Source organism: Panthera tigris, chromosome F3, assembly GCF_018350195.1.
Source record: "Panthera tigris isolate Pti1 chromosome F3, P.tigris_Pti1_mat1.1, whole genome shotgun sequence".
Lineage (NCBI taxonomy): Eukaryota > Metazoa > Chordata > Mammalia > Carnivora > Felidae > Panthera > Panthera tigris.
Window position 1 is genome coordinate 24,805,574 of NC_056678.1, and position 23,684 is coordinate 24,829,257.

The 23,684-nt window shown below is 48.9% G+C and overlaps 1 protein-coding gene across 1 annotated transcript in view; it reads left to right on the plus strand.

Annotated features, from left to right (window-relative positions):
* The window catches only part of NCF2 (neutrophil cytosolic factor 2), a 32,704-nt gene extending 9,020 nt beyond the window's left edge, over positions 1-23,684 (plus strand). Inside the window, exons 3-15 of the mRNA XM_007096224.3 lie at positions 964-1,072; positions 5,652-5,786; positions 6,673-6,780; positions 8,548-8,607; positions 10,010-10,053; positions 11,554-11,695; positions 11,918-11,986; positions 12,970-13,045; positions 14,932-14,957; positions 15,349-15,500; positions 15,611-15,722; positions 20,206-20,383; positions 23,557-23,684. Coding sequence (XP_007096286.1) covers positions 964-1,072; positions 5,652-5,786; positions 6,673-6,780; positions 8,548-8,607; positions 10,010-10,053; positions 11,554-11,695; positions 11,918-11,986; positions 12,970-13,045; positions 14,932-14,957; positions 15,349-15,500; positions 15,611-15,722; positions 20,206-20,383; positions 23,557-23,669 — 1,324 coding nt within the window. The 3' untranslated portion in view covers positions 23,670-23,684. The remainder of the gene's footprint in view (positions 1-963; positions 1,073-5,651; positions 5,787-6,672; positions 6,781-8,547; positions 8,608-10,009; positions 10,054-11,553; positions 11,696-11,917; positions 11,987-12,969; positions 13,046-14,931; positions 14,958-15,348; positions 15,501-15,610; positions 15,723-20,205; positions 20,384-23,556) is intronic.

Genomic DNA, 23,684 nt, shown 5'->3' on the forward strand with positions numbered 1-23,684 from the left:
CTCCAAGGGCAGCTGCTCACGGCAGCTCCAGGTCAGACAGTGGCCTCGGCACTGTTGTTTCTGTTGCCCACAACCAGCCAGGGAAATTTGTTCCTGCCGGGCCAGGGCGCTAGGGAGGTGGGGACGGCTTGATTTTCGTGCCTCCCACCCCCTGCCGCCCAGCAAGGGCTGCCTCTCACTGGGGCCTCTGCGGAGGTCAGGGGCAGGCCAAGGAGACTTGGTCTGGGTCCTGCCCACATTGAGGAAGGCACTGTTGATGTGGTCAGCCCCGTTCTCTGTCGCAAATCCAGCGACAGCAGCCCCGTACACCTTGAGCCAGTGAGCACGGTGCCAATGCAACAAAGCCAAAGGGCAGTGCCAGGAGCAGCATTAGAAAAACCATCTGGCTTAATTGGTGGTTTCTTTCTTCTGTTTTCCAAAGTGTGTGGGGAGGGCAGCGGCCGGGGGAGACTAAGAAGGCCGCAAAACCAAGAGCTAAGTTGGACTCCAAAGAAGCTGAAGGAGAAAGCTCCGGGAAGGAGGGTGATGTCGTGGGCCGTGGAAGGGGTCCCGGGAGCTGTGCCCGGCCTGACGGTGGGGAGCGGGGAGGGAGCAGTGCTCCAAATCAGCTCGGGAGACTCAGGGGCGGCGAGGGTGAGGGTTCCGCTGTGAGAAGCCGCTTGTCAGGAAGGTGGGAGTTGAATGCAGTTAACAGAGAAGAAAATCCCTGTGGCTTCCTGAGACTGTGGATTGGGGGAGGGGACAGGGGTGCTGGCATACACACGCCACAGGGCGCCACTCACACTGAGCACTAGGAGATACTGGGGCTCGGGCTTGGCAAAGAACTAGAGCAGGCCAAAAGGGACCAGCAAGCCTTTTTGTCCCAGTGAGATGGGTCAGGAAAGGGAGGATGCAGACACCCATCCTGTCCCACATTTGCTCCTCTGTGCCCTGGACTATGTTTCCTCTCTCTCTGTCCTGCAGATATGATTCAGCTATCAAAGACCTTAAAGAGGCCTTGACTCAGCTTCGAGGGAATCAGCTGATAGACTACAAGATTCTGGGGCTGCAGTTCAAGCTGTTTGCCTGTGAGGTAAGGAGGAAGGGCCCAGCCTGGGCAGGAGTGCACGGTGGCTGAGGGACAGCAGACAGTTCTGATGCACAGCTATCTGCTGAAACCCCTGGGGGCTTGGAAAAGCCTCCTGTGCCTCGGGACTCCGATTTCCCCTTAAGAAAAGACCCGCATTGGGGCATCTGGGGTGCTCAGTGGGTTAAGTGTCTGACTTCAGCTCAGGTCATGATCTCATGGTTTGCAGGTTTGAGCCCCCGAGTCGGGCTCTGTGCTGACAGCTCAGAGCCCGGAGCCTGCTTCGGATTCTGTGTCTCCCTCTCTCTCTGCCCCTCCCCACTCACACTCTGGTCTCTCTCTCAAAAATAAAATAAACATTAAAAAAAAAACAAGTAGAAGAAGAAAGAGAGAAAAGCCTCGGATTGATACCGTCAGGCTCATCCTGGAGTCTCTGATTATTGAAGCATGCATTTTCTTAACGAGGCTCAAAGGACCGTGCAGAAATGAGCCTGCTGGGCTCTCTGAAGGGAGGCTGGACCTGAGTGTGCTGGCCTGTGAAAGTATTCATAATAATTTTCATAATTCAGGTTGACAAGCTATTTGCTTAACATTATACTAACAAATCCAAAATCATGGGTTTGCTATCCACGCAGGACCTGCCGTAACCTCGCTCCGTTCAAGTTACAGACCACACTCTTTACTATTAATGGTTCAGGCCTCATGTACTTGGTCGATACCCAGAGAAAGAGTGAGGATAATTTGGCACAAATCTGTCCTCCCTAGTTCAAAGAACAGCTCAAAGCACAAATTGAGGGAAGGTTTCCATACAAGGAGAACTTATTTTCTGTGTTACCAGAACGGAGAAACATCACTGGCTCTGACTTCACAGCCTCGTGTGCTTTCTCCAACCAACCCTCCCCACCCCCCTCCTAAACTCCAAATACACAGCACCAGCTTTAAAACCTAAAATCCCTGCACTTATCAGATCTTTATTTAGAAGAATTGCTGATAAAAAAAATCCCCTTGCTTTAGTCTCTTAGGCAGGAGAAGCCAAGCGTTCTCAGGGTTGCTCAGGGCTAATAATAGAGGCCACAGCTGCCCAGGCCCCTGGGGACATGTGCCCCCATCCTGCCCTGCAGCAGGCTAACAGCTTCTCATAGTCTCGGAAAACGAGGCTTTGGAAATTTCAGAGAACTGGTTCGAATTCGGCCAGCTTCTAGAGTCAGGTTTCTGAACCAGGCCACTACTGATGCCTTGGGGCAGGTACTGCTTTGTTGTAGGGGACTGTCCTGGGCACTGGGGTTGGTTTAGCAGTACACTAGCCTCTAGCCATCAGATCCCAGTAGCCCCACCCCTCCCGGCCACAGGACAACCTAAAATATCTCTAGACATTTCTAATCACCACCCCCCCAAACCCCTGCCCAGGGAGAACCACTTGTACAGATTAAACGGTTGGAAGACCAAGTGGCTCTAGAAAAAGGGATCATAAAACATTGGCATCAAAGTAGAATTCTATGGGAGGAATGTTTCCCTGTAATTGGAGCTGAAATGACCAAGGGGCAGGAAATACTGGCTGTGGGGGCCTCTTTGCAGGTGAAGCTGGAGTTTTCAGGGTCTAAGGCCCTTATTTATGCCACAGGGGACCGTCCCGTCATTTTCCTACCTATAAGGCCACCCCTTCTCTTCCCACCAGGGTAGAATCCTGGCTTCTGCAAAATCACACCATTCTTTTTGAAGAGTCTCAGGTTTTTCCAGTCATGGAGTGACAAAAACCTGTTGTGGGAAAAGGTCTTAAGAAGAAGGTCGAAGAGAGACAAATAGGAATTTTTAAGCAGACTTGAGTTCTCCTTTCTTCCTGCGCACATGGCCAGCACTGGGCTCGGCCAATCGAGCGTGCATGAAGGCAACAGTTCATGGAGGCTGAGAAATAGCCTGGGAAGGGAATCTAAATCTTTGCTTCTGGGCTTACTCCTGGTCCCATCACCCCGCACCAGCCACTAACTCCATGGAAACACAATCCTGCCACCTGTCTGTACTTGCCTTGATAAACCGTTCTTTTTATCTGGATGAGGCCCTGCACCAAATTGGGGATGTGGGTGGCAGACTGTTACAGAGAAGAAGTACATTGGTTATCCATTGATGAATACCAAATTGCTCTGAAATGCAGTGGCTTGAAACAATACCATTTATTATCTCTTAATTTCTGGGGTTAGGAATCCAAGAGTGGTGTAGCTGGATGGTTCTGGCTCAGAGGCTCTCAAGAGGTTGCAGTCAAGATGTTGGCTAACACTGCCATCATCTGAAAGCTTGACTGGGGCCCAAGGGTCTACCTTCTAAGCTGATTTATGTGTCTAGCAAGTTAGTGTTACTTGTCGGTAGGAGGCCTCAGGTCTTTGCTCATGAAACTCTCCATCACACTGTCTGAGTCTTGTCAGAACATGGCAGCTGGCTTCCCCCAGAGAAAGAAGTGATCCGAGAGAAATTAATATGGAGGGTCAATGTCTTTTACAACATAGCTTCAAATGCCACACCCCCTCGTTTCCATACTATCCTATTGGCTATACACGTCAGCTACATTGGTTGTGGGAGGAAACAAGAGGGTGAGGGCCAAGAAGTGAGAATCACTGGGGGCCATCTTGGAAGCTGGCTACCATTAAAAGCAAAGACTTTGGAATCAGGTAGATAGGGATCAAATCCCAGCCCAACACTTACTCATTGTACAATTTTAGGTTAAGTTATATGTCATTTCTGAGCCTCAGGCTCCTTATCATCTGTAAAGAAGGACTGAGTACTTACCTCATCCACATTCATTAATAAACCCGTGTATTTTTGTATACATTTCTAGTGCCTGCTAGTGTTGGGCATAGAGGTCCAGTGGTCCACAAGACAAGGTGTTAGCACCCAGGAGCTCATGGTCATGTGTAATCTGAGGTGGTGAGGTCGGGACAAGAGAATTGCAGTGGAAAAACTATAGACGCACAGAAGTGAGGCCACAGCTCGTATGGTGGTTTGTGTGGCTTAGAGATAATGTAGACAAAAAGGCCCACAATGGGTGGTCAGTAGGTGGCATCAGTGATGATGATGATGATGGCAAGGAGAATGACAGTGACACTGCCTCCAACAGGCAGCACCGATTTCCAGGAGCACAAAGTCCTTCCTAGTTTTAGCCTCTGATTATAAACACAAAGAATCCCCAGATGGCATCAGTCTGCAAAACTCAGCCCTGTGGTCTTCCCCTAAAGCATGCAGGCATTGTTACTTTCCCTGAGAAGGCAGGCAGGACTTGGGGGGATGAAGCCCCTCCTTTGCTCAGCCTTCCATCAAGCCCCAACATAGCATAGCAAACAGTAGTCATAGTAGGAGTAAATGTTTGTCAAATACCCACCATGCGCCAAGCAATTGCAGCAGCGCTTTCTATGAATTATTCATTTATTTCTTACAACAGTCTGGAAGCAGCCACAGTCACTGTCACCATTTTACAGTGAAGCTGAGGCCACATACCAGAAACAGCCCTGGGGTACCTGTGCCCTTAACCCCTGCACCTCACTGCCTCTACATGTTAGAGAAAGCCAGCCAACGCCTCTCTACTAGGCCTCAGTTGACCAACCGTACCTCTGCTCTGAGGCTCTGGCAAACCACCTCCACCCCACCCGGGGCATCAGGCTGTGACTCTTATAACTGACATCCGAACAAAGCTCCTGGCTGCTCAGCTCATTCTCCACACCTGGTGTCGGGTACCCTAAGACCTTGCTGCACCGTCCTGAAAATGAAGGAAAGTTAACCCGCTTTATTAGTTGCCATCTTGATCTTCTTCCGCTCCCTGTTGCTTTTCCAACTTTGCTTGAGGGTTTTTTCCCTTCATTCGTCAAGTGGTTGTGTTATCTTGCTGATGCATCCAAAAAAGATTTGATCGTGTGCGTAAATTGAAGGCATAATAATAAAACAAACACTCTTGAACCTACCACCCAACTCAAGACCTGGGAAATCATGATTATTGGTGAATGTGTTGTTCCCGCTTGTCCCCAGTAAAGCGCTGCCTGGGGTTTGTGCTGGGTCTCTTTCCAGCTCTACTGCACTTTTGTCCATGGAGTTTCCTCCTGCCCCGATGACTATACCACAGTCTTGTTCTGTTTCAGGCAGGGTTCTGCTGGTGTCGGTGTAGGATGATGCATCTGGAACCTTCTCCCTCCCCACCCTGCACCTGTTCAGCCTTTTAGCCTAGGCTCAGAGGCAGGAGGAGCTGGACTGGGAGGCCACAGGCATGGATTTTATTCCCCACTCTTCAAAGGGCCTTGAGCACATCACTCTTCTCGCTACTAAAGCAACACCATAGTTTTTGTTCCCTCCTGACCTATTTGACTGTTGAAAGAACAATGCACATGATGTTGGATTTATGCATTAAGTGATGTTTTCTTAATACCGTCCTTGGACCGGGCATGACTTGGTAACAAGATTGATCGTGTTATACTTTAGATATTCCCAGGAAAGCTGAGAAAGGGAGGCATGCCTCCAGGCAACATTCCAGAAGCTACAGGCAAGCTCTTCCCTGGTGCCTAGATTTGGAGCAGCCTCAAGTTTTGTGTTATGGTCTGTGCTTTTCTAGGTGTTATATAATGTTGCTTTCATGTATGCCAAGAAGGAGGAGTGGAAAAAGGCTGAGGAACATTTAGCTTTGGCCATGAGCATGAAGTCTGAGCCGAGACATTCTAAAATTGACAAAGCCATGGAATGTGTTTGGGTAAGTATATGGATGATGCGGGGTGGCAAGAGGATTTTCACTGGATTTGTATTTGTTTCAGTGGACACGTGGATTGAGGAACCACAGACGTGGTGCTTTTACCTTCTCTGAGCTCGGGGTTACACTGATCTTGGGGTACAATTCCATGTAGGATCTTGAACCTGGCAGCAAGCGCTGAGGAGCTGAGGCTTGAAGCTGGGGATGGCAGAGCCCTGCCTCCAGCCACCCTCTGGGGGTGTGAGGGCTCTGCGGTGGCACCGGGGGGACTGGGGACTGGAGGCTGGATCCGAGTGCAGGAGGCCAGAGGCTGTGCTCACCTCTGAGTCCTCACAGCCAGGCACACAATGGCCCTCAAAAAAACGCATTGATTCTGTGAACAAATAGTGAAAATGATCCATGGTTTGTCAGAGCACATTGGGATAAAACAAGTTTTAAACCAGATTTTTAAAAAACATCAAGGAGAAGGGGGCTCGAGTCAGTCTTTCTATGCCTGTCCAGGTCAGCAGCCACCAGTCCCAAGGGAGGCCTGTCATGGGCCTTGCTTGAGCCCTGGGCCACCTTGTGGTTGTGGCGTCCCCTGTGCTCAGTGACAGCCCCACCCGAGCCACAGAGAGTGGGAGAGGGGCAACCCCCTAGGGAAAAAGCGTGCTGAGCAGATAACACAGCCAGATGTCCACACAGCCTCTCAGGGTAAGGCAATATAGAAACCAACTGTTCCTACCTTAGATACTCCGAAATAATAACAAGTTCAGTCTTGACACATTAAAAAAAAAATACTTCTGTGAGGTTATCTCAGTGAATCTTTGCGTCTGTTCAGTGAGGGAGGCAGGACAAGCATCATTATCCCTGTTTCCCAGATAAGGAAATACCGTGCTGTGTGTTCTAGAAACAGAAGCTGTATGAGCCTGTGGTGATCCCTGTGGGCAGGCTGTTTCGACCAAACGAGAGGCAAGTGGCTCAGCTGGCCAAGAAGGATTACCTCGGCAAGGCGACAGTAAGTAGGCTCACTCAGCTTCCCCTGGGTCTTCTATGGGATGGGCCGTGCATGGACCAGGGTGGGACAGACTCCTGGGACGAGGGCACCCCCCTGGTGCTCTCCGCGGCCAGCAGGCAGCTAGAGACTGCTTCCGGTGTGGAGGTCTTGTAGAAAGGTGGGCAAACGCTTCTAGCTTCTTGTCTGCAAGCTCCTCTCATCCTGCCCTTCCAGCCTGACCCTGGGTGGGAGCCACAGGCTTAGTCACAGTGTGTGCGGCTTGGGGGCTGAGCCAGTGGAAAGAAAACACAGCTATGAGGCCCTCAGTCAATGTGGAGGGAACATGTTAGTGAAACGGACCAGCATGGCATCCTCTTGGCTTGGTGCTCTTGATATCCCCACTTCTACAGCTCTATGGTTATGCTCCTTTGTAAACTGGGCTCCTTTAAATCCAGGTCTTTAACATTTATTTATTTTTGGGACAGAGAGAGACAGAGCATGAACGGGGGAGGGGCAGAGAGAGAGGGAGACACAGAATCGGAAGCAGGCTCCAGGCTCTGAGCCATCAGCCCAGAGCCCGACGCGGGGCTCGAACTCACGGACCGCGAGATCGTGACCTGAGCTGAAGTCGGACGCTTAACCGACTGAGCCACCCAGGCGCCCCTAAATCCAGGTCTTAAATCCTCTCAGAAATGAGCCCGAGTGAGCCAGCAGTACCCTTCCAGACCTGTACTTGGCTTTGACTTATCTGTAGGGCTAACGCTGCCCGACTGGGTAGCTGGTTCTGGCAGAGCAGCAGAGCTCAGGAGCTCCTGGGTCAGTGGAACCACCCCTCAGCCCATCAGTGGATGAATGCATAGGCAACATGTGATGTAGATATACAATGGAATAGCCATAGAAAGGAATGAAGTACAGATATAAGTCATAGCATGGGTGAAACTTGAAAACATCACGCTATGTGAAAGAAACCAGACACAAAAGCCACATGTTGCGTAATTACCTTTATATGAACCATCTAGAATGGGTAAACGTACACAAATAGAAAGCAATTTGGTGATTGCCAGGTGCTAGCTAGAGAGGGATGTGCACTAACCACTTTGTGGGTGTGGCATTTTTTGGGGGGTGAGGAAAATGACTGGGAACTAGGTAGAGGTGGTGGCTGTATAGGATTGTGAGTGTCCTAAATGCTACTGCATTGTCCACTTTAAAATGGTTCATTTTAGGGGCACCCGGGTGGCTCAGTTAGTTGAGTGTCCGACTTTGGCTCAGGTCATGATCTCACAGTTCACAAGTTCAAGTCCCGCATTGGGCTCTGTGCTGACAGCTCAGAGCCTGGAGCCTACTTCAGATTCTGTCTGTCTGTCTGTCTGTCTGTCTCTCTCTCTGCCCCCTCCCCCGCCTTGTTTGTGCTCTGTCTCTCTCTCTCTCTCTGTCTCTCTGTCTCTCTGTCAAAAATAAATAAACATTAACAAAATGATAAATAAATAAATAAATAATAAAATAAATGGTCAATTTTATATTATGTGAATTTCACCTCGATTAAAAAAAAGAGAGAGCTAGAGTGAGAGCCTGTTGGGTTAGCAGGGCTGGGAAGGCACCAGTTACTTCAGTTTCTGGAACTTCTCACTCAGAAGGTCAACAATCCAACCCTTAGCCACTATCCACTCTGGGACCAGGCTCCAGTGAGAATGGACCCAGGGTGCGAGAAAGGAGGGATCTCGGGGAAAACCATGAGGCATGGGGAGACGGTGCTGGCAGGGCCCTTACACCTTCCTCCCTCGATTGCAGGTGGTGGCATCTGTGGTGGATCAAGACAGTTTCTCGGGGTTTGCCCCTCTGCAGCCACAGGTGAGGCAGCCCTGTCCTTCTCCCTGGATCCAGGTCTCCAGGACTCTCTGGAAACATCCAGCTGGGGACAGTATTTGTGCTGAACTGCCTCATGTTAAGGGCTCCTTCACTGACCTTTCGCTGCTGCTGACAGTGTCTGCCTGGCCATTCTCGGTCACAGGTTCCATGACTGTGAGGAGAATGAGGCAGTTTTAGGTTTAACCTCAAGTTCCCAGAAACCAAGCCTCCTGCTTCCCCCCAGTGCCAGTCTTCACTTCTCTGTGTTCTAAGAGAGCCTCTGTTGACAGTCTCTCCTGAAGCCTGGACTCTTCTCTCAGGAAATTGAAAGGCAGGCTATAGAAGGCTTTTTGACGATGCCTCTTCTCAGACGCAGGGCCTAGTAGGGGACTCGTGGGGCCTGGGGTCTGAGGCTGTGGGCTGGTCCCGCTCCGTGCATCTGCCTATGTGCAGGGGATTCCCTCAGGAATGTGATGGGTGCCGGGAGGGAGCCGTTTTTCTGACCAATCTGGGCTCAGAGAGATGGTTCTGAGCGGACTGGATGACGTAAGGAGTCTAGAAATGTGAAGGCATTTCCATCCTTGTGAAGGGAAGAAGGGAAGACAGGCTGAGGAACACCTGAGCTGTTGCACTAGAGCCTGCTGGGCAGCACTAGCACAGGGAAGGGTTTCTGAGCGTGACAGCCACACTCCAGGCTTCACACACCTGGTCACTCGGACGGCAGCACCGACAGCCTACCGGGATCAGAATGATGGCCGCTAGCCCAGGATGTGACCAACGCTGGGGCTCTGGAGGGTGAGATGAGCAAAGGAGGCTAGAGAGATTCAGGATCCTTTGATTTGTTCCTTCACAAAGAAAGCCCCTGTGGAGGCCCCCTGGGCGTCAGAGCAGCAGAGACACCACAAGGAGGAAGAAGCCGGATCAGTGGGCTCCATGGTATTCAGTGTAGAACAGGGAACACGTTGAAAGGAGATTCCTGCCTGGTCAGTGGGTTCTGAGTTGATTTTAAATACCCACAAATGTCACGTGATATAGCAGGCATTAATTATAGAACAGAGCTTTTGGAAACTTTCCTAGGAAAGGGACCGAGCTCAAGGTCAAAAGCACCCCTCGTGACGCCATGTTGCTCTGGGACAGCTAAAATTCTCCAGAAACCAGGACCGGCTCAAGAGAAATTGCTGTGCTAGTGAAACTGTACCCAGGGGCTGGGGGGAGGGGTGATTTTCCAGTGTTTAGTCAAAGTACACTGTGCCCGTTCCCTAGACAGTGTTCTGAGCCAGCTAGAAATGCATTCTTTGATTTTCTGGTATGGAAGAAGGCTCAAATTACCATTAACGGTCTGTTCTCACCCCCACTCCTTCCCTTACTATCCTTCCCTTCTTCATTTCTCCTGAATGTTCCACAGGCAGCTGAACCTCCACCCAGACCCAAAACCCCAGAGATCTTCAGGTAAGTTAGATTTAGATCAGTGTTCAGACTATCTGAGCTCCAAGCCTGAACTGATGGCAATGAAAAGAGTGAAGAAGATGAAGCCGGGGTCAGGGTCTAAATCCTGCGGAACTTAGCCTAATACGTGGACTCTTTCTGTTTTCCGGGTTAGAACGGAGTGATGTAGGGGGAATGGGAGTCTTGGATTGTGATAGGGTTGACCACAGGGGTCTGGCTATAGCTACATGGTGTCCCTGTGCCCCCAGGTCAACGTGCACAGCCACCCACATAGCGAGGGTCATTGCTGAAGGGTGGCAGTCTGTGGAACATGTCCCTCCGGGGCCAGAACACTGACCAAAGGTTGGGGAGCCATTTTGCACCGGCAGCAGCCTCCTCAGAAGAGGCGGAGGCCAGACCTTTTGGGAGTCGGGCGAGCAGAGCGGGAAGCTAGGTGGTGTGTCCTTTCCCGAGTGGACGTTTTTCACTCCCTATGGGCACGTGGTCTCTGGAGAAGAGGAACAACTCAAGAAAAAGGAGCCATTCTTCTATAAGATGAGAAGCCAAGAATGACACAACTTACAGCTTTCTGAGGAATTTCCTCTAAGTAAGGAAGCAAGCCCGGCTCCCCTCCCCAATAAAGAAGGTGTTTTTGTTGTGTTTTTTTTTTAAATGAAAAAAAGTACTACAGCAACTATAAAAGTGAGGGGGCTGATGAAGTCATTGCTAACTCTGCCTGCTGGAGGAGTCTGTCTCCCCTACATAAATAGCCCACTGTTTGGAAGCAGGAAACAGGGCTGAGGGGAAGGGGACAGAGGGGGAGCGAGAGGGAGCCACCAGCCAGAGCAGGTACATCACACAGCTCTGAAGCCAGTCCCGATGTCACACATTCCAAAGTGGCACAGATGGCACTCCCAGGGCCTCCGAGAGCAAAGTAGGTCTTGGGGAGATGGTAAAGGGACAGTGACATTGCCTAGCACACCACTGGGTGGTCTCGGGACACCTTTACACATTCCCCCCCCCCCCCCCCCCCGGAGCTGGTTTCCTGCTCTTCATTTCCTTCCGGCTGTGTGCCTGGTCCGCTGGCTGTGGCTCCGGGGGACTTGGCCTCCCTCCTCCCCACCCCCCTTTCTCACCCAGCTAGCCCTCACCTGCCCTCTGACTTGTGTGCTCCCCTTGTCACACTAGCCCTGTCTACCCCAGCCCAGACCAGAGGGCTGGCCAAGCACACCCGGGAAGCTTACTTCTCGGAAGGGAAGGGAGGGCAAGGAGAGCAATGCCTGGCTGTCTTGCGTTGTCTTTTGTCTTTCATTGCTGTCCCACTGCCTCTAGGGTTATGGAGCGGGTTCACATGCAGTTTCCTGCCTGGTCCTGCTCAGGGTCCCAGAGGCAATAGATGTGGAGCTCGAGGGTGCCTGGAGCATGTCTCCTGGCCCCATGTCCATTGTTGCTTGTCCCATAGAGCCGTGGGCGGGATGCAGTCCAGGCTGGATAGAGGACGGCATCTCACGTCTACCCCTGCAGGGCTCTGGAAGGGGAAGCCCACCGTGTGCTGTTTGGGTTTGTGCCTGAGACCGCAGAAGAGCTGCAGGTCATGCCAGGGAACATCGTTTTTGTCTTGAAGAAGGGCAATGATAACTGGGCTACGGTCATGTTCAACGGACAGGTATTCAGAGGACCCGGGGTGGTTCCTTTGGCCATGGGATCCTGGCAGCCGATGGCGGAGCTTTCTGAGGTGTCTGCTACCTCATTTGCCGACCAGCTACCTTCTTTTGCCCATATACCCATCCCTCCCCCGCATCTCTGGGCCCTGTGGTGGTATGGGTGCTATGGGTGCCGATGAGCACACCCTTTTCCCCCTTTCTGATTTTGTGATGTTGCACCACAGAAGGGGCTCGTTCCCTGCAACTACCTTGAACCACTTGAGCTGCGGATCCATGCTCAGCAGCAGCCCCAGGTAACGTAGTGCCAAGGCCAGATCTGTTTTCCACCCCCCACCCCCCCTCCCGCCCCCGACCTCTGCCCCACGACTCACAGGCCTCTCTGTGGAGGGGGGGAAGGGCGGTGTGACAAAAGCGCTGTCCTTATTCACTCACTAGCACCGAGTCCACCTTGGGTTGGTGCCAGCGGCCCAGAGCTGGACCCTGGGGTGAAGGAAGGAAAACACCCAGATGTGCTAAGTGGAGACATCTGAGGGACCCGTTGTGCCCACCCACCTCTCTCCTCCTGGTCACGGGTGACTTGGGACCCAAAGCCTGTAGTATATGAAGGTTAGGTCTTCCCGGAAAAGTTCTCTTCACCTGGAGGAACAGTCAATGCGTTGGCTGGGGAAATCCCATTAAACAAGAGAAATCTGTTTTAGAGCATGACCTCATGGCATCAGAGATTGGGCCTTGCCAGCTTTCCCCTTCACTCCTCAAAGGCCTGCCCTTCTGCCAGGCCTGGTGAGTGGTCTTTGCTGGGCCTACTGTGCAGATGTCTGACAGCGGGGAACCTGTCTCTCTCTAGACTGTGCAACTGATTGTCCTCTGTGGGCGTGGCCCTCCCTGGTCAGAGTTACTATGCCCGGATGGCTTGAAATGTTTTAAATGCCCCACAAATGAGAAATGGACCTTCTCCTTTGAAGGAGCAAGATGTGGAGTGCGAGAGGGAGCTAACACAAGACTCGGGGGCCTCCCTCATCTCCAGCAGATTTCCAATGTGGTTGGGCAGTGAGGGCCTCTTAGGAGGGGGTCAGGGCTCTCCTTTCTACTGTTTCCACCAGGCCAACCCTGTCTCCCCTTTAACCAGCACTTTCCTTAGTCTCCCTGACTGTTACCACCCCTCCAACTTTTAGGAAGCCATTTACATCTGGCTCCTTTCCATTTGGCCTCTCTCTGCCCCACTCCTAACTAAGAACTTTGTCTGAATGAAGGCTCTCACCCTCTCTGTCACCTCCAGGAGGAAGCCTCCCCAGATTCTGATATCCCAGCTCCTCCCAGTTCTGATGCTCCCAGAAGACCCCAGTTGCCACCAGGTTAGTGTTCTTGGAACAACATCCTTGGCCTGGGTGCAGGAATGCTCCAGACTACTTCCTGACAGAGTTGCTCTCCCAGGCTTCTGGGAGATTCTGGTTTCTTCTCCTCCCAGCATGCCACTCAGCTTATGAACACATAGCCCCAGGGGCCCTCTCTCCTGCACCATCCACCCACCCAAAACATAGCAAACAGATGTCCTAGAACACCCATGGGGCTTGGGCAAATATAGCTGGTTTCTGGGGGGCAGTGGAGTGTCCAACTCAAATAGACACCGGACTCCTCAGTCATTAGGTACTGAAACCATGTCCCAAGAGAGAAGGTTGGAGTTATTACACGCATTTCCTTGGAAGGGGATGGAGAGGTTTTTTTCAAATGTCCAAGGAGGTCTATCTGGAAAAGAAACTGCTTTGCAGAGCCCTGAGGCATAGACAAAGAGCTAAGGGCAGATATGAAAGGGCCTTCTCCGGATGTATAGAGAATGGTGCCTGGGGAAGGAGCTTTTGGTCACTAATAGAGTTTAAGCATTAAGCATTCAGGAGAAGGGTTTGGTAGAGATGCATTGAATAGATGGTTTGTCCAGATCCTGGATGGATGAGTGTTATGCCTGCCAGATCACCAGGACCCTTTCGGGTGCTCCCCACACTTCCAACTTTATTTTGAAAAACGTCAAAGCTACACATCAAAAGTTGAAAAGTGTAGCACAATAAACACCAGAATACCTTTCACCTAAATTCACCAATTGTTAACGTTTTGTACCGTGTACTTGCTTCGCTCCCCACCCTCCCCTCTGAGACTCTTGAAAGGAAGTTACAGACTCATGGCATTTCACCCTACACTGGAGCATTAGCTCTACTCTTCTGCATAAGCGCAGCACAATCATTATGTCAAGGACATTGAACATTAACATAATATTATAGTGTATATTTTGTATTAAAATTTCTCTAATTACCCCTCAGATCACCCTCAGTTTTTTTGTTTTTATCTTTTCTGTCTAGGGGCCCAACAAGGATCACATATTAAGTTTTTTTTAATGTTTATTTTTGAGAGAGAGAGCGCGCGCACGCGAGCGTGAGTGGGGGAGGGGCAGAGAGTGAGGGAGACCAAGAATCCAAAATAGCTCCAGGCTCTGAGCTGTCAGCACGTGGGACTCGAACTCACAAACCATGAAATCATGACCTAAGCCGAAGTTGGACACTTAACCAACTGAGCCACTCAGGCGCCCCAAGGATCACATATTAACCTAGATTTTATGAATATAGATTCCTAGGCCTTGGATTCTGATTTTTTAGGGCTGGAATTGGACCTGAGAATCTGTATTTCCAGAAAAAAAAACCTTCCAAGGAATTCTAGCGGTTAGCTGGGTTTGAGATCAGTGGTTTTGATCATGTGCTCTTTCTAGTGAGTATCTTCATGCAGATTTCTCTTATATAAATTATGTGCATATTGCTTCATTAATATATTATGCACCTTAGGAAACATACACAAAAATAAAGGACAAGGTAAAAAAAAGTGGTTCTAACGTTCCTTCTCGTGGCCCCTGGCTCATCTTGCACTCCCTGCTTTCATGAGTCCAGAGCCCACTGGTTTAACTGGACTTTGGGTCCCTGCTAACCCCATGCATTGCTGGGGACGTGCTGGTCCTCCAACACTTGCCTGTATGCTTCCTGCGGGCAGGGACTGGGTTCCTTTGTGTGGGTTCACTTCGTCTTGCCCATTTCCCTGCAGTGGGATTCCCCCACCGTTTATTAGGGTGAAGAATCACCCTGGAGTTCAAGGTAAGAAGCTGGTGTCCTGTTCTAAGAGGGTTCCCTTCTGTGTAAGTCAGGGGCTGGCCCAGAGTGTTCATTCACCATCTTCTTTTGTTTTACTTACCTTCTCCGTTTAGGTCAAAAAGAAAAAGAACAGTCCAAGGTAACCGTTTCTCCTTGCACTATTTCAAATGCTAGAGAAAGAAAAAGCTTAAGCTATCCACCATAAGCCTGTCTCCCTGGATTATAGAAAGAGTCCCAAAGGAAGGGTGGGTGAGCTGACACCACACGCCATCCTTGGGCTAGGCACCCCTCGACAACCTTCCCCGCCCAGTGCACGCATTTCCTACTGGCCTTCAGCCCGTGGCCAGATCTTCTGGCCCAGAGGAATTCCCATCCAGGCCGGAGGGGTCTAGGGACTCTCTGAAAGTCCTCCCGCGGCTGTCGAGCCGGTGAGCTATTGGCCTCTCCCCACCACCCCGAGTACTCCCCGTGAGCACACTCAGGACAGGCCTCGGACGCTCAGGAGTTCTCGTTGCTTCCTCTCCCCTCAGGAAGTAAAGCTCAGCATTCCCATGCCCTACACGCTCAAGGTGCACTTCAAGTACACGGTGGTCATGGAGACGCAGCCCGGGCTCCCCTACAGCCAGGTCCGGGACATGGTGTCCAAGAAACTGGAGCTCCTGCCGGAGCACACTCGGCTGAGGTGGGTCCACCCGCAGAGAGGGTGCAGCTGGGGGCCTGGCACGGGCCTGGAGGAGAGAAGAGAATTTGCACTGCTGTTCTCCGACGTGGTTCTCACTCCTGTCTCCCCAGCTACCGGCCTCGGGACAGCAATGAGCTGGTGCCCCTCTCGGAAGAGAACATGAAGGCTGCCTGGGCCGAGGCGAAAAACTACAGCCTGACTGTGTGGTGTGAGAACACAGTGGTGAGTGCGGCGAGCCCAAGGGCACCTGAGGTCGTGTCTGTACTGGGCCACTTCCTCAAGGACAGTCCACATTCCGACACTTACCGAGCGCTTCGGTGAGCCGGGCACTGTGCCTGGTGTTGAGGATAGGGTGGCTAACACCTCTGCCTCCCTTTCACCTGGGGCTAGGGGCCCCAGATGCAGCCAGGAGAGGGGTCCCTACAGGAGAAGAGCAGGCCCAAGAATGCCCAGGAAGCCTCTCAGTCCTCTCTGCCAGCACCTATAAATGAGCCAATGTTTAGGCCCATCACTCTCAAGCGAGGTGGGAATAAAATCCTAACTGAGGCTGAGCTCCTAGCCATTCTCCACTTCAAGTTTCCACGGGAAGAGCACTTGAGGCTGGAAGGTAATAGAGAGCATTTAGTTCACAAAGAGAGGACTTGGATAAACGTCCTACTAATAGGAAGCTTCTATTAGGAACTAACCATGTGCCATACGGTGTGCTAAGTGCACACTGCGTATCCATTCTTATAGTCCCCGAAACTCTCGGAGGAACCGTCACCCCATCTTATAATGGAGGAGACAAGGCAAAGAGAGGTAACCTTGACCAAGAGTACCGCCCATCAGTAGAGGAGCAAGGGCTCGGTGGGTGGTTTGACTCCAGGGCCTGCCTACATTCTTGGACACCTTTCTAGACCTCAGGGCCTAGAAAAGACTTAGCTGGAGTTAGGAGCAAAGTTAGAGGCTAGAAGTAGTGGCTACAAGTTAACACTCTTGACCGCCCCGCCCCTTTGTCTCCGGGAGGGAAAAGTTGCCATTTCTTCTTGTTGTTGATGTTAATTCCTTCCCACAACCATGGCCCCTGAAAAGCATCCATCAACATACCTGTCAATATACCAACACACTTTTTTTTTGGTCTTTTATGTCATTTCATGTAAGTGGATGGTACAGTACATATATATTCCTATGAATATATATACTGTATGTATAAATTTTTGTTTTATCACCCATTTCAATATATACTCTTCCATTTATATATATACTTTTTTGTTTTAATAGTCCATTTTTTAAATGTTTGTTTTTGACAGAAAGAGTGTGTGTGTGTGTGTGTGTGAGTGTGTGCGCATGCACACAAGTAGGGTAGAGGCAGAGGAAGATGGGGGAAAGAGGATCCAAAGCGAACCTCAGTGCTGACAGCAGACAACCCGATGCAGGACTCGAACCCACAAACCATGAAATCATGACCCGAGCCGAAATCAGATGCTTAACCCACTGAGCCACCCAGACGCCCCATAATAGTCCCTTTCTTTTGATTGCTGATGGTATTGCTAAAAGGTATTCCATAGTATGAATACTACAATTTGTTCATTGATTCACCTCTTCGTGGATATTTGGATTGTTTCCAGCATTTGTCTATTTATTCTTCAACAAACATTTGCTGAACACTTCTGCTCTCCCTAGGCACTGGAGATATAAAAACTATTAAGGCATGGGATGCTTGGGTGGCTCAGCCCGTTAAGCATCTTACTCCTTGATTTCTGCTCAGGTCGTGATTTCACGATTCATGAGTTACAGCCCTGGGTGGGGCTCTGTGCTGACAGCATGGAGCCTGCTTGGGATTCTCTCTCTCCCTCTCTCTGCCCCTCCCCTGCTTGCTCATGCACGCACACACACACACACTCTCTCTCTCTCTCTCAAAATAAATAGACTTAAAAAGAAAACTAGTAAGACATAGGCTCTTCTTGGGGGAAAACGCAGGGCATGTGTTAAGTAAACTGATGGAAACGCACGAATGGCGTACCGTTTTATAAGCACATGGGAGGTGCTCTCACCCAAACATGTTGAAGGAAGGTGGGACAAGTCAGTAGTCTTCCTAGAGAAAATGATGCTGAAATCATCTTGAGACTTAGCCTTAAAGTGGTAAATAGCAATTAGCAAAGTGGAGGAAGTTAGGGCGCCTTATACAGATGGAAGGGCAGAGGGAAGACCCTAAGAGTTGGCAGTGGGTGAAGGTGGGGTCGGTGTTACTGGACACGACAGGGCGAGTACCGGGAGACAGGTTGGCAAGGCAACAGGGCCACGTGATGGAAAGCCTTGCACGCTGCTGCACTAGGATGAGGTTGTGAGCAGGGGAGAAAGCAGAATGACTGCTTGGGATGGAGGATTCTGGGGCATACGAGTAAAGCAGGGGGCTCTGTGAGGCTGGCCGGCCAGCGGACTTCCTCTGAGTACTCAGCTCCCCATGCATAGCCCTGACACTGGGGAGTCCTAACATAGTCAAGGAGACTCCCGTCTCCACTGACCAAAGCCATGGTCCTTCTGACACCTTCAGTTCTCCCCCCGCCCGCTGCCCCCACTAGCCCCGACTCCCCTGTTTCCTGCTTTAGCATTTTTTTTAAAGTTTATTTACTTTTTTATAGAGACAGAGAGCGCACAAGCGGGGCGGGTCAGAGAGAGAGGGAGAGAGAACCCCAAGCAGGCTCCACGCTGCCAGTGCGCAGAGCCCGGAGTGGGGCTTGAACCCACTAAACCGTGAGATCACGACCTGAGCCAAAATCAAGAGTCAGAAGCTTAACTGCCTGAGCCACCCAGGAGCTCCTGCTTTAGCATTTTTAGATGGCAGCATCTGCAGTTACAGCAGGAGGCAGTACAAAATTCAACAGGTCATGTGTGAACCCTTTGGAGAGCTACTGGTTTTCACCTACGATTGGATTTTGAGACTATGGAAATGACCACACTGGCCAAGCTATTCCAGACCACCCAGGCCTTGGGGCCCTGTGAGGGGAGTCCCTCCTCCACACCCTCATCCCCACAGCTGGGCAGGGGTTTCTGCTTAGTCATGGAAGGGTCTCTTTGGTAGGTTCTCACTGAAATCGAAGACACATGTTTGCTGAGAAAGAAAAATGAGTAGGAGAGGAGGAGGCAAAGAAGGTGTGCCTGGAGGAAAGCCCTGTAGCTCTAGCCCCAGGTTGGTGGTATCTAAGAGCTCAGAAAATTGCCTTCAGGAAGTAGGGCCACTGGAGTGGCCTGGCTGGTGCCTCTGGCTGAGAGGCCGGGAGCCGGGACCCTGGGCAGGGGTGGGCGAGTGCTGGTGCAAGGGGTTCCCTTGGAAGTTTGAAAGGTCATCCTAGGTTTTCAATTGTCTGTCTTGGGACTAATCCCTTCGGTATCGTCTTGAAAGGATTCTGCCTAGGAGCTGTGTCCTAAATGTGGCTTACTCCACTTCAAAGGTTTAATTATTGTTGATTTTTGTCCTTTGAAGAGAGCTCCAGTCTCATTAGTGGCTGTCCGGGGCTAACCCTCCCCAAACTCCCAGCACAGAGTCTTGCTGGCCCTCAGTCCAGCTTCAGAGGTCATTGCTGAATGTTCTTCATCACTGCCCCTTACTCTTGTTGGTGGCAAGTCAGGATGTTCTCATTCACTTACTAGAAGAGCAGGAAAATGAACTATCATTTAAAAATCTACTCTGTGCAGGAACACTTACCATTAACCAAGCTTAAATACTGTGTACACACACACACACACACACACACACACACACACACACTAATCCTCTCCCAGAGTGTTTAGTAACTGTCAGCTATTTCTATTCTACATCCTGTTGCTTCAGTCCTCTAGCCTCAATTTCAGGTAAGGAAACTGAAGTTCAGAGAGGTTACACTGCCTGCTCAGGGACACACAGCGGGAAAGCAGTGGAGCCAGGATACAAACCCAGGCCTTGGGACTCCGTAGGGCCATTTCTACCTTACTGTACTGCCTTTCTGTAAAAGGGATCTGCCAAGGCTGGAACAGGCAACATTAGGAAGTGAGATCTTTGAAAGGTCGGCACAGCATTTACCCTAGCAGGGTTTCTAATGTGGATTTGTTTGATTCTGATTCATTTCTTTAGAAACTACACCCCTCTTCTTTTCAACATTTGTGGCTCAAAAATGACCACAATGGTGACTAGGATATGTAGCTACATAGATCAGAAAGCAAAGCCTTTTTCATGGCTTTGGGAAGAAGCTCTGCAGGGATTCTCAAACTTTATCAAGTGTGAGAATTACCTAGAGGACTTGTTTAAATGCAGATTGCTGGGCCCCACAATTCCAGGAGTTTCTGATTTAATGATAGGTTTGGGACAGGACCAGAAATACACATTTCTAACAAAGTCCCTAGTGTTGTGGGTGCTGGGGAGAGGGTATTGGATTCAGAGTCAGACACCCAGGTTTGACTTTTGGTTCTGTCACTTGTGACTCAATCTCTGTTTTTCCATCTGCAAAGTAGTACCCTACTCTTTTCCAGAATTACTGTAAGGTTTCTGAAGATTTTAAGATTGTATAGGTTCCTCCAGACCTTTTGGGTTCATTTATCTGACCATCCAATGTTCATAAAGTGCATGTTAGGTCTATGCTAGGGACTGATCACAAATTTGCCTTTATAAGTTTATATCCCAGGTGCTACACTGACATCTCACCGATTTCTTTAGCGATGGTCAATGTTCACTGGCCTTTTATTATTTCAGGGTGACCAAGGCTTTCCCGACAAACCCAAGGAAAGTGAAAAATCTGAAGCTAATAACCAGACAACAGAACCTCAGCTTAAGGAAGGAGGCCAAGTGGTAGCACTCTTCAGTTATGAGGCTACCCAGCCAGAAGACCTGGAGTTTCAGGAAGGGGACATAATCCAGGTTATATCAATGGGTAAGTAGTACTTCTGGTTGACAGAAACTAATTTCTGTGTTGGCAGAAATAAATTCAAGGGAAGAGGGAAGTATTAACCATCTACAAACCAAACTTTAGCCAGTGCTTCCAATATCCTTCCTAGTTTTCAGCTGGAGGGAGCAAAATGGAATGTTCCATCTTTCTATCTGTTGCTCCATTGGGCAGGGAAGCAACAAATGGCAGACTTAGCTAACATTCTTCTTATTAAAGATGGCTATGTTTTGGAAGACATGTATTCTCATTCCCAGAGTTAACGAATTGGAAGGTGGCTGGGATCATTTTGCCTTTGCAACAAGCCCTAAGGATACTTTTCTGCAAACCATAGTTCTTTGAATTGATGTATTTTTTGAAGGAGGAGGAGGAAAGAAGGGGGTAAATCTTGCCTCAAAAGAAGCTATTTGGCATTGCTTTGTGTCTGGTGATTTTCCCGATTCTGTTAGCAATCAAACACACTCCAAATTGAAACAGTGTAAGTGGAGAGTTCTAACTTAGTGCTTCACAAACTTCAGTATGCCAAAACACCCTTGAAAGTTTGTTAAATACAATTCCTTGGCCCAGCAACTAGAGATTCTGATTCAGGTCTGGGCTGGGGCCCACAATTTTGAATTTCTAAGAAGTTTCCAGTGTGATGCTGGTCTACTGACCATGAGAAGCCCTTTTCTAACTCATGGTTTGACATAATCTTATTTCTCTACCTTGAAAGGTGTAAGAGTCCCATCAAAAGCTTTGTTCAAAAACCAGAAATCTGCATTAGCAATGCAGAGTAGTGAAACCAAATACTATTACCAATTATAACGGAAAAATCCAAAAGGTTTAAGAAATGAGATTTTAAAGTTAATGGGTAGTGAATATACAATTGTATGGCAATTAGCTCAAAATAGGAGTAATAAAAGAAAGAAACAGGGGGCACTGACAGTGCAGATCTTCCAACAGGGGAGAATAGGGCTTAGTAACTCCCAGCACAATTTTTTAAAAGTTTATTTGAGAAAGCGAGAAAGAACAAGCCAGGGAAGCGTAGAGAGAGGGGGGACAGAGGATCCGAAGGTGGCTCTGTGCTGACAGCTGAGAGCCCAAAGCAGGGTTCGAACTCACGAACCATGAGATCATGATCTGACCTGAAGTCTGACGCTTAACTGACTGAGCCACCCAGGCACCCCCCATTCCAGCACCATTTTTTAAATGTCAGTATCAACCAACTAGCTACTTTGTCCAGTTTTTGTTGTTGTTGTTTGGTGGGGGATGGGGTAAGGAGATAAAAACTAGAGAACACACAGAAAAACCTTCTGGGTAGATAGGCTGAGAAAAAAGAAGGTGGCATATTCCTTATTGTGACATTGTAAATCAAAGCTGGTTTAATTCAGTTACGTACCCACAAAACAGTTTGAAACTTTATCAGACCACTTAAAGAGGAAACAATTCAGCATAAACAGTGGATTTACAGTGGGGTTGAGGGTGAGTTCAATCATATTCAACAGTTATGAAATGGCTTCATTCACAACGTTTCTCAAATTTTAATATGAACCACCTGGGAATCTTGTTAAAATGGATTCGATCAGGTTTTGGGTGGGCCCTGAGATTTTGCCTTTTTTTTTTTTTTTTTTTTTTTTTTTTTTTTACCCTAAGATTTTAAGTAATCTCTACACTCAACGCAGGACTCAAACTCACAAACCCGAGATCAAGAGTCATATGCTCTACTGACTGAGCCACCCAGGCACCCCTGAGATTTCTAGTATCCTCCTAGGATCCAAGACAAGCAAATACTCTAGTCCTTGAGTCACTCACATGCCAAGTGCAAAAGATCAAGGCAGTGGTTTGCAATTAGAATTACCTGGGGGGAACTTTAGAAAAAACTGATGCTCAGCCACACCCCACATTAATTAGAGTTTCTGGGGACAGGATCCACATAGCATCTGATCTAGATGTCTTACATTCAAAGATGAACTTCTGAACTAGTTTCATGTTCTAGGAGATGGGCTTTGGAGTAGGTCAAACCTAAGATGCCTGGTATTTATTGGCAGAATTAACCCCGAACAAGCTATTAATCTCTCCAGGTCTCCTTTCCTGAATACTATCTACAATGGAGTTATTATGAAGTCTGAGTGTGTGTGCGTGTGTATCTAGAACAGTGCCTGTAACTTACTAAAGGCTCAAAACTGGAGCCATTAAGATCCATATGTTTTATAAACATGGACTAAACTCATGACTGGCTCTAACTCAATTCTTTGATTTCACTAGTGGACTTTCATTATTAATAAACATTTGACCCTTGAACAACGCAGGGTTAGAGGTGCCAACACGCACCCCCCCCCCCCAGGCGCAAAAATCTGAGAACTTTTGACTCTCCAAAAGGTTAATTGCCAATAGTCTGCTGTTGACCAGAAGCCTTAACGATAACATAAACAGTTGGTAAACATACATTTTATATATGTAGTATATACTGTATTCTTACAATAAAGCTAGAAAAAATGTTAAGAAAATCGTAAGGAAAATACATTTACAGCAGTGTACTTATCAAAAAATCTGTATAAGTGGACTCTCATAGTTCAAACTTGTTATTGTTCAAAGGTCAACTATTTAATTTATGGGACGTCCCTTTCTATGGACAAGGACATAAAGATTCCCAACAGGGATTGGACAAAACTCTTCCCTTGTTTAAAGAAAAATTGCATCTCAAGATTATTGTTCAACTTTTTTCATCTAACTTTTCTGACAACTTTTTGAAAAATCTAATGGATTCTTCTGCATGACTGCTCAATTATCCTATCTAAGGCAGAAACCAATAAGATGGTGAAGTCCTATGTTCACTCCTCCCTTAAATCACTAATACAGACTTCTTGATCTGGGTAGCATATCCAGAGAAGGTAATTTTCCTGTACTGGTTTCAGAAATCGATGCATACAGGGGTGCCTAGGTGGCTCAGTTGGTTGAGGGACAGACTTTGGCTCAGGTCATGATCTTGCGGTCTGTGAGTTTGAGCCCCGCGTCCAGCTCTGTGCTGACAGCTCAGAGTCTGAAGCCTGCTTCGGATTCTGTGTCTGTTTCTGCCCCTCCCCTGCTCATGCTCTGTGTCTCTCTCTCTCTCAATAATAAATGTTAAAAAAAAAAATTTTTTTAAAAAGAAAGAAATCGAAGTATACATTTCCTTTTATCAGTGAATGAAGACTGGCTGGAAGGGGAGTGCAAAGGGAAGATTGGCATTTTCCCCAAAGCTTTTGTTGAAGAACACGCAACTACGGACATGGAAAGCTCTCCTAGAGGAGTCTAGGATGTTCTATAACCT